General features: G+C 65.1%; 3 protein-coding genes across 4 annotated transcripts; 1 reads left to right on the top strand and 2 right to left on the bottom strand.

Annotated features, from left to right (window-relative positions):
• Window positions 1–964: 964 nt before the first annotated feature.
• Window positions 965–3,319, bottom strand: PROCA1 (protein interacting with cyclin A1). The gene is made up of 4 exons (XM_071447929.1): window positions 2,967–3,319; window positions 1,807–1,939; window positions 1,590–1,724; window positions 965–1,507 (listed from the first exon to the last, which is right to left on the bottom strand). The coding sequence occupies exons 1-4, from the start codon at window positions 3,130–3,132 to the stop codon at window positions 1,021–1,023; spliced, it is 921 nt and encodes a 306-aa protein (XP_071304030.1). The 5' UTR covers window positions 3,133–3,319; the 3' UTR covers window positions 965–1,020.
• Window positions 3,320–3,835: 516 nt separating this feature from the next.
• On the top strand, window positions 3,836–5,602 carry LOC139599990 (adenine phosphoribosyltransferase-like). The gene is made up of 6 exons (XM_071447767.1): window positions 3,836–4,275; window positions 4,384–4,533; window positions 4,640–4,733; window positions 4,817–4,963; window positions 5,046–5,141; window positions 5,232–5,602. The coding sequence occupies exons 2-6, from the start codon at window positions 4,411–4,413 to the stop codon at window positions 5,357–5,359; spliced, it is 588 nt and encodes a 195-aa protein (XP_071303868.1). The 5' UTR covers window positions 3,836–4,275; window positions 4,384–4,410; the 3' UTR covers window positions 5,360–5,602.
• RAB34 (RAB34, member RAS oncogene family) lies at window positions 5,566–8,685 on the bottom strand. Of its 2 annotated transcripts, none has more exons than XM_071447765.1 (11): window positions 8,614–8,685; window positions 7,854–7,957; window positions 7,680–7,771; window positions 7,112–7,177; window positions 6,831–6,932; window positions 6,698–6,762; window positions 6,569–6,620; window positions 6,367–6,448; window positions 6,197–6,287; window positions 6,004–6,110; window positions 5,566–5,917 (listed from the first exon to the last, which is right to left on the bottom strand). In XM_071447765.1, exons 2-11 carry the CDS (start codon window positions 7,905–7,907, stop codon window positions 5,648–5,650), a joined length of 981 nt encoding a protein of 326 aa, XP_071303866.1. In that variant the 5' UTR covers window positions 7,908–7,957; window positions 8,614–8,685; the 3' UTR covers window positions 5,566–5,647. The 2 variants fall into 2 exon arrangements, with proteins under 2 accessions (XP_071303866.1, XP_071303867.1); XM_071447766.1 differs by having other exon boundaries at window positions 5,709–5,917; window positions 6,000–6,110.
• Between the last annotated feature and the right edge of the window lie 91 nt (window positions 8,686–8,776).

Below are 8,776 nucleotides of genomic sequence, written 5' to 3'. Positions count from 1 at the left end.
TCCGCGTGCCCCCTGTCCGTGCTTCCTGCCGGGATGCTGTGGCTGCCACAGGGGCTTTGCAGCCAGAGAGGAAGCAGTGCCTTCCTCCACCCTTGGAATTCCCCCCTGGCCTCGTGTGATCCGCTTATTTCAGGGATTTGGGATTGCACTGCACGCTCCTCAGCGTGGGCTTTGCTGTCTGCTTGGCTCCTGGCGCTCCAGCTCTTTCCAAGCCTGGTATTTGGTGCTGGTGCAGGAAAATCTTTCCACCACCTCACCAGGACACTGGGCTGAGCCATACTCCACCCTTGGAAGCACTTTGGAGGAGTTGGTGGCCATGCCCTATTCCCTGCTCCTGGCTGCAGGGGCCCAGACAGGGTCCCCACCCACCAGGAAGGGACACAGGCAGCTCTCTGTGCCCCAGCTCTTCCCAGGCAGTGTCTGCCTCTGTCCCAGGGCTGGAAAAGTGTCTGTTGTCCCACTCTAAGGAGCTCTGTAGGCATTTGAGGAGCCTTCAGGGAGGGCCAAGCCCCTGTTCTTCCCAAAGGAAGGGAGAAGGAGTTGATGCTGGTGTGAGAGCATGGGAAAGGCAAGGCATTAAGAGCATGAGAGAGCTTGGGTGGTGCAATTCAGAGAACTCCCAGAGAAAATGAGATGCCTGGGGAGCTGGAATTTAACCCCCTAGCAGGGAAGCTGAAACTGGGGCTCAGCTCTGCTGCCAGCACGTAGCCAAGAGCTGTGTCCCCAGTGCCAGGACAATGACATGGACTGAGGGGAGCAGTGAGGAACAGCTCAAACCCCTGGATCCCTACCCAGCTCCATCCCCAGTGCCAGGACAATGACATGGACTGAGGGGAGCAGTGAGGAGCAGCTCAAACCCCTGGATACCACCCAGCTCTAGGTGTTCCACAGGATCAGCCCTGGGATTTCCCCTGGATGCTGCCCCTGGTGCCATCCTTTCCCCCAGAGACAAAACCAAGGATGCTCAAGCAGATGTAAATTTATTTCACAGCCAGGACCCATGCAGGGCTCAGGGAGGACTCAGAGCTGCAGCTCTTGTGCAGGCTCAGCCTCAGTTTTACTTTTCAGCCTCTTCTTTCTGTTCCTCTCCTTCCTCCTCCTCTTCCCGCTGGTGGTGGGGACTGGGGAGGGAGTGGCTGGCACTGGCTGCCTGCCCACTCCCTCCCGTGCTGGGGCATCACTCAGGATGGTGTTGGATGATGGCAGCAGGGCCCAGGGATCAGCAGGGCCAGCAGGATGGCTCCGTGCCCTCTTTTCAGAAGAGCCTTTCTTTTTCAGACCTTTCCCCTTCTTATCTTTCTTTCTCTTCCTCTCTTTCTTGCCTGCCTTGGGGGGTGTCCCGGTGTGATGATCCACTGGGAGGGCTCCTCCTCCCCCTGTGCTGCCCCACGGGGGGCTCAGGGGGACTCCCCTGGGCCTGGCTGCCCTGTCGATGAGCTCCCCCCCAAATTCATACAGCACCGGCTCTCGGGGCACCGCCACGGCCACCGTGTTGTACGCCTTGCACCTGCCAAAATCCAGGAGGCACCACAGGGTGGGACAAGCCCCACAGGGCAAGAGGACAGTCCCCAGGGCAGGGGGGCACTCACCAGACATAGAGATAGGGCTCCACACACTCCTCCCTGTAGGTGAACTCGAAGCAGGGCACCTGGATGACGTTGAAGAAGGCCTGGCCCACCACGCGCGAGGCCGTGTCGTTCACCCGCCGCAGGCACTCCCTCAACCTGCCCGGGGCACAGCGGGCTCAGGGGGCTGCCAGCCCCCGGGGGATGCCAGGGAGCCCTGGGGCACTTTGGGGACGCTCACCTGAGGTCGCAGTCGCAGTGGCTGATGGTGTGCCAGCGCAGGTTGCGGTAGCCGTAGCGGGCGGTGAAGGGGTGGATGACGTGCTGGCAGTGGTCGTGCTCCCGGCAGCACCGGTCCGTGTCCCGGTGCTCCCCTGCAGGGAAACGGGGGCTGCAGGCAGGGCTGGGGTTGGGCTAGGCCAGGGCTAGGATCAGGACTGATTGGGCTGATGCATGCATGGAATGATGCTGGGGTAGGTAAGGATGGATGGGTTCAGCTGGATCAGCGCTTGGGTGGGGACAAGGCTGGCACTGGGATTGGAACTGGGCTGTGCCAATACCACACTGGGGATGAGACTGGGGTCCTGGAAAGGGCCACAAAAGGGTTTAGGCTGGGATCAGGATAGCAACTGGGAGTGGAGCAGTATTGGAATGGGCTTTGAATATATACTAAGAAATAAATAAAAGGCAAGTAGTCCATTGGCAAAAGAAGATCTGCACTCGTGAACTGAGTCTTCCTTTCCACTCAGTTTCAGCCATAATTCTTGAGTGCAATGTCAGGATCCACCTCTTTGTTAGGCCAAGTAATTTGCAAAGCACAATTCCTCACTGATTTCCTATCTTAAATAATGAAGGCTTTGTAGGGCCAGAAGAGAGAAGAGTGTGAGAAGATATTTTCCTAATGGTCAGCCCTACAGGAGAAGTTTGGATCAAAATATTGGTCAGAAAAACAGGAAGAGATGACAGAGCCCTGGGATGGGGACTGGAATGGCAGCAGGATGGACCACAGAGTAGGCTGGGGACAGAGGGTGGATCAAGAGTGGAGCAGCACCAGGAAGAATTGTGATAGGGACTAGGCAGAGGTGAACTGGGATTGGACTGGTGCTTGGGTGGGGACTGAACTGGGATAGAGGAGGATTGAACAACTATGGGGACAGCGGCTGGAGTAGACCAGTCCATCCAGACCAGTACTGGGATGGACTGGATTAGGATTGGTGGGGATTGACCCAGCGATGGGTTGGGGATGGGATGGAGCAGTGGGTTGGGGATGGGATGGGATGGGATGGGATGGGATGGGATGGGATGGGATGGGATGGGATGGGATGGGATGGGATGGGATGAGAAGGGATGGGATGAGATGGGATGGGAAGATACATGTAGCAGCATCCCTGCTGCCCTTACCCAGCTGCTCGTAGCTGTCTGCGTTGCTGCCCGCACCGCACCACAGCGTCCCGGGGTAGGTGAGCCCGCGGCGGGCGCGGGGCCGTCCCGGCGAGGCCGCTCCGGGGGCAGGCGGCAGCAGGAGCAGGAGGAGGAGGAGGCGGCAGAGCAGCCCCGGGGCGCACATGGCACCGCGCCGCTCGCCGCCGTGGGGCCGCCTTAAAAAACGGCGCAGCCCGCCCACGCGGGGCGGCCCGGCACGGCTTGGCACGGCCCGGCACCGTGCGGACGGTCCCGCAGAGCCGGGGTGCTGCCGCCGCTCCCGCAGCCGCTGCACGTCCCGCGCCGGCAGCCCGCGGGGAAGGGGTCACCCCTCCCGGTGGGACCGGCCCCGTTGCTGTGGCAGCCGGTGGGGTGATGTGCCGGGACCGGTAACGAGCCGGCCCCAAACCCCCGCCCCGTGACGCACCGGCCCCCGCGCAGCCCCCGGCCCCGGAGCGGCCCCCGACGGGAGAACGATGCTCCCGGCATCCCTGCATCCCTGCGTCCCTGCATCCCTCCCTGAGGATGCTCTGTGCGGCCCCGGATCCCGGCCCACAGATGCTCCCCGCATCCCCTTCCCACGGTGCTCCCCACATCTGCACATCCCATCCCATGAGTGCGTGCTGCATCCCCATGTCCCATCCCAGGGACGCTCCCTGTGGCCCCACATCCCATGCCACGGATGTGCCTCCCACAGAACAGCCCAGAGCCCGGTGCCCAGCTGGGCTGGCTGCCCACACCGGCATTCCCAGAGCGCTGCCAGGGCTGTCCCTCCTGGCCAGCTCCTGCCCCCAGAGCCCATTGGCAGTCAGGACACAGCCCTGGCTCGCTGGGATGCTGTGGCAGCCAGTTCTCAGCAGGGCAGGACAGTGCCTGGACACCCCAACGGGGACGTGCGTGGCCTCAAAAAATCCCTGTGCTGCCCAAGACCACCGAAAGCTGCAGGAAATCCCCCTGATCATCACCCTGGCTGGCTGACCCCGACATCACAGGGTGCCACCCCAGTGTGCCACCCACACTGGCACAGGCAGCTGGTGCTGGGGACACCCACATGGGCTGCAAGCGCCACAGCCCTGTTGGTTCCCAGCACAGCCCTGCCTGGCTGGGACAGCAGAGCCAGTGGGGGACATCAGTGGCCCATGGGAAGGGTTCCTGCCTGGCTCTGTCCCAGTGTCCAGCTGGCTGAGGGTGCTGGCCCAGGGCCACAGGGGCTGCCCCCGCTCAGCTGTCGCTGTCTGTGACGCTCCTGTGACGGTCCCGCTCGGCTCAGCCCTGCCACCAGCACCAGGTATGGAGCCAGAACGGGAACCCTGGGCCCTGGGCCCTGGGGTGCCACGTGTGGGTGTGGGTGGGGGGCACCAGGCCATGGGGAAGTCTCACCCCACTTCGTGCTCAGTGCTTGCAGTGCCTGCAGTCCCCGCGCATGGACCTGTGCCACGTCCCTGCCACCCGGGAGAAGGGCTGGTACCTGGCACTGATGGCCCCCAACGTCAAAGGTCCCAACTATGCCTGGCTGGACCCCTCCCGGCTCTACTGCCACCCGCAAGTACCCAGTGCCCGGGGTGGGCTGCACCTCCAGGGGCTGCTGGGGCACCCAGCTGTGGGTGCCCACGGTGGGCTGCCCACACCCAGCCCCTCCACTCTCCCCCCAGGGCTTGCAGGACTGCCTGGCCGACCTGCTGCAGCCCTTCCAGGGAGATGCCATCGACATGGTGGCCGGCATCGACGCCATGGGCTTCATCCTGGGTGAGCAGGGCACGGCTCACAGGCAAGCACAGGGTCTCTGTCCCTTGACCTGGGGGTCCTGACAGTGCTGTGCCCACCTGCAGGCGCTGCAGCCGCTGCCACCCTGCGGAAAGGCTTCCTGGCCATCCGCAAAGCCGGGCACCTGTGCGTGCAGACAGAGGCTCAGCCCTACAGCGACTACTCGGGCCGACAGAAGCTGATGGAGCTCCGCACCGACGCCATCTCACCGGGTGAGCCAGGGGTGCTGCCCTCCTGGGGGGGGGGCTGCACGGTGGGCACGGGGCACTCATGCACAGCCTCTCCCCGCTCCAGGTCTGCGCATCCTCCTGGTGGACCAGTGGGTTGAGACTGGGGGCACCATGAGAGCGGCCATCGAGCTGGTGGAGCGGCTGGGCGGGGTTGTGGCAGGTAGGAGAGGGTGCACCCATGGGTGCAGTGGGACTGCCACTCCCACAGGCTGTGGTAGGCAGTGCTGAGCCCTCCCGTGTGTCCCCACAGGGGTCGCTGCCATCTGCATGGAGAACAGCGAGGGAGGGAAGTGGATCCAGGAGCGCTACAAGTGCTCCCACTGTGTCCCCCCCCGCCTGCAGCCCCGCTTCGACCAGCACCAGTTGGGCTGGGACTGATGTGGGAGTGTCACCTCGTGTGTCCTCCTGAGAGAGACACATCCCCCCTGGCTCTACAGGACAGGGATGCTCCTCGGTGGAAAAGGAACTCGTCCTCAGTGGCAGCCATCCATCCTCCTGCTTGCCTGTGAGCCTGGGGGCTGCACCATGGACAGGGAGACCCACAGCCAGCCCCAGCCACCTGCCCCCAGCCCCACGCCTTTCTTACAAAGCATAAAAAAGATTTTATTAAGACAAAAGGGAGCCTGAGGGCATCTCCTCCTGCGAGCAGTACCTGGGTTTGCATAGCTACAGGAGCCACATGGGTGCTCCTGCCCACCCCAGCCAGGGATGCCCAGGCAGGCCAGGGGTGCCCAGGCAGGCCAGGGGTGCCCAGGCAGGCCAGGGGCCGGGAGGGGCTGGGGGTGGCAGGGACGTCTCCTCGGGGCCGGCCGGGTTCGCCCCTCTTTGGTCCAGAGGTGTGAGCACGGAGGGGGCTGGGGCTGTCCCCTCACTGGCAGCACTTGGGTTTCTTGCGGGGCGTTGACAGGTACAGGTCGCTCTCCTTGCTGCTGATCCCTGAGGGACAGAGGGAGGAAGGAGGGTGGGTGTGTGGGGGGACAAGGGGGACGCCCGGGTGGGGCTGGCCAGGGCTACTCACGCACGGTGTCGCCGATCCTGCGGGCGCCGCTGCCGCGCTCCAGCTCGGCCAGCACGCTGCTCTCAAAGGTCAGCGCCGCCACTCGGAAGAAGAAATCCCGCACGTTCTCCCCTGCCCCACGGGAAGAAGAGACCCCCTGAGTGCCCCCCGACCTGGCTGATGTGGGATCTGCAGCCTCCCACCCAGCTGGGACTCACCAGTGAGTGAGGACACAGCCCAGTACTCTGCCTGCATCTCCTGGGCCACCTTGAGAGCGTCCTTCTCCATCAGGCTGTACTGTGCTGGGGTCTGCCAACCAGGCCGGGCACGGGTGGGTGACAGGGACAGCCAGGGCACGGTTTGCCCACAGGGAGGGGGACACACTCACGCTCAGATCCTTCTTGGAGCCCACCAGAAAGAGGATCACGTTGGATGGGTCGTTCTCCTTCAGGGCGTCAGCCAGCCACTGCCTGTGGAGCCACTGTCACTAGCTGGTGGCCAGCACTGCTCACACAGCACAGCAGCCCCACAGCCCCTCTCTGTCCCCCACTCTCATTCCTGGCCCCTCCTCTGGGCCATGTGTCACCTACCGTGTGTGCTCCAGGGACCCCACGTCGTTGACATCGAAGACAATCACGATGGCTGGGGAGGAAGGAGGGTGAGATGGGGACAGGGACAGGGACAGTGGGGTGGGCAGCTGGGCTGCAGGGGGAGCTCACCCTGTGCTCCCCGGTAGTAGGTGGAGGCGATGCACTTGAAACGCTCCTGGCCGGCCGTGTCCCACCTGGGGGGGGTGTGGGAGGTGAGGGGGGGTTGCAGGGGTGTGTGGGGAGGGGACTGGCACCTACTCACAGCTGCAGGCTGAAGGGCACCCCCAGCACCTCAAACCGCTCCATCTCGAAATCCACCCCGATGGTCGCCTTGTAGTTCTTATCAAAAGTGTCCTTGCAAAACCTGGGGGGGAGGCAGGGGGGTATCAACATCCCCTGACCCCGTGGGGACTCAGTGCCCCCCGGCCCGGGAGTGCCCAGCACCAGAGCTGGGCTCAGCCCAAGGTGCTGTTGTCCTTTGGGGGAGAGGGGTCACTTCCCCCCTCTCCATCCCCCTCTGAGCCTCCCCGGGGCTCCCGTTACCGATTGATCAGGCACGTCTTCCCCACCGAGAGGTCGCCCACCACGATGATCTTGGAGATCTTGAACCTACAGCGAGGGGGACGCGAGGCTCAGCAGGGTGGGGGGCACAGCCGGGCTGTCCCCGAGGGTTTTGGGCTGGTCCCATCCCATCCCCGCCCGGCCCCTCGTGTCTGCAGCGCTCCGCATCCCGGCCCTCCGCGGTTCATCCGGGACCCCTGTGCTCCCCCGCTGTCCCCTCGGTGTCCCCCGGTGTCCCCCCCGCGGTTCATCCCGAACCCCCGAGCTCCCCCGGTGTCCCCCCCGCTCCGTATCCCGGCCCCTCCGCGGTTCATCCCGGACCCCCGGTGTCCCCCCCGCCGCTCATCCCGGATCCCCGCTCCCGCCCCGCGCTCCCCCCGTGTCCCCCCCGCTCCGCATTCCAGCGCCGTGACGCAGGGCTCGGCACCGGGCAGCGCCGGCAGCCACGCGGCGCCCACGCCGGGGACCCCCGCCCGCGGCTGGCGGCACCGAGGGTCCCTTGTCACCCCCCGAGCCCGACAGCGGGGACCCCAAACCCCGCGGGACAGACCCCACGGTGCCCGTCCGCTGCTCCTGGCAGGCGCCGGCCACCGTGGGGTGGAAGGCGGGGCGGGTGTGCAGGGCGGCCTCCTTGCGAAAACACTGCGAGGGGACAAAGGGGGACAGCGGGGTGAGCACGGGGCTCGGCCGGGTCACCCCCGGGCTGGCGGGTCCCCCTGCTCACCGCGGGCAGGTCGGCGATGACCCTGTCCCTGCGGACCGGGGCCAGCACGTTCATGGTCCGTGGGTGGCCGGGGCAGCGGGGACGGGATGAGGGTCAGGCGGGGTCTGGGGACACAGGGAGCAAGGGGTGGTCGTGTCCCCATGTCACAGTTGTCGCCGTGAACAGCATTGTGGATCATGGATGTCGCCGTGTCCCCAGGTGGGGCTGTCCCCGTATCCCAACAGTGTCCACTTTTCCCTTGTCCCTGTGTCCTGATTCCCCACGTCACCAAGGATGGCTGTCCCCACATCCCTGCCACCTCGAGGTCCCTGCCTGTGGCTGTCCTCACACCCTGGGGCACAGCTGTCCCCGTGTCCCAGCCATCCCCACATCCCCAGTGTGCCACCCCAGGGTGTCACTGTCCCCCTGCCCCAGGCGTGGCTGTCCCACACCCGTGTCCCAGCTGTCCCCGTGTCCCGCCACCCTCACATTCCTGCACACCCGGGTACCACTGTCCCCGCGATCCATCCATCCATCCCCGCGTCCCAGCTGTCCCCACGGCCACCCCAGGGTATGGCTGTCCCTGCCCCGCAATCTGTCAGTCCCCAAGTGCCACCCAGCCCCATCCCCGTGTCCCACCGCTCCCCATGTGTCCCCCCCGTCCCGCGTCCGCCGTGCACAGATCCCGCTGTCCCCTCGCCTCATCCCAGTCAAAGATCAAGCTCTCCCCGCCTCGTCCCTGTCCCCACGGCGAGGGAATGAAGCGGGCTGTCCCCGTTACCGCCAACCTCCCAGCGCCGGTAGCGGTGCTCGGTGCTTCACGCCCAGTCCCGGAGTAACCGGCGTCCTGGCCCCTCCCACGCCCCCGAACGGGGGCGTGGGAGGGGCCAGGACGCCGGTTACTCCGGGACTGGGCCATTGCGCTGCTACCACCGCGGCGGGAC

This window comes from Agelaius tricolor, unplaced genomic scaffold (assembly GCF_023055355.1).
Source record: "Agelaius tricolor isolate 1412-34295 unplaced genomic scaffold, bAgeTri1.0.p SCAF_25, whole genome shotgun sequence".
Taxonomy (NCBI): Eukaryota; Metazoa; Chordata; class Aves; order Passeriformes; family Icteridae; genus Agelaius; species Agelaius tricolor.
The sequence above is the reverse complement of the archived record's forward strand: the minus strand, read 5'-3'. Positions and strand labels throughout refer to the sequence as shown.

What these genes read in the sequence shown, in the direction of transcription:
- PROCA1 (XM_071447929.1), bottom strand. Translation starts at nt 3,132, where the DNA reads ATGTGCGCCCCGGGGCTGCTCTGCCGCCTCCTCCTCCTCCTGCTCCTG. An exon ending in AGACAGCTACGAGCAGCTGG is followed by an intron (nt 1,940 to 2,966) that starts GTAAGGGCAGCA and finishes GTTTCCCTGCAG; the next exon opens with GGGAGCACCGGGACACGGAC. An exon ending in GAGCCCTATCTCTATGTCTG is followed by an intron (nt 1,508 to 1,589) that starts GTGAGTGCCCCC and finishes GGATTTTGGCAG; the next exon opens with GTGCAAGGCGTACAACACGG.
- RAB34 (XM_071447765.1), bottom strand. Translation starts at nt 7,907, where the DNA reads ATGAACGTGCTGGCCCCGGTCCGCAGGGACAGGGTCATCGCCGACCTG. An exon ending in CAGCGGACGGGCACCGTGGG is followed by an intron (nt 7,178 to 7,679) that starts GTCTGTCCCGCG and finishes CCCTCGCTGTAG; the next exon opens with GTTCAAGATCTCCAAGATCA. An exon ending in AAGACGTGCCTGATCAATCG is followed by an intron (nt 6,933 to 7,111) that starts GTAACGGGAGCC and finishes CCTCCCCCCCAG; the next exon opens with GTTTTGCAAGGACACTTTTG.
- LOC139599990 (XM_071447767.1), top strand. Translation starts at nt 4,411, where the DNA reads ATGGACCTGTGCCACGTCCCTGCCACCCGGGAGAAGGGCTGGTACCTG. An exon ending in CACCGACGCCATCTCACCGG is followed by an intron (nt 4,964 to 5,045) that starts GTGAGCCAGGGG and finishes TCCCCGCTCCAG; the next exon opens with GTCTGCGCATCCTCCTGGTG. An exon ending in GCTGGGCGGGGTTGTGGCAG is followed by an intron (nt 5,142 to 5,231) that starts GTAGGAGAGGGT and finishes GTGTCCCCACAG; the next exon opens with GGGTCGCTGCCATCTGCATG.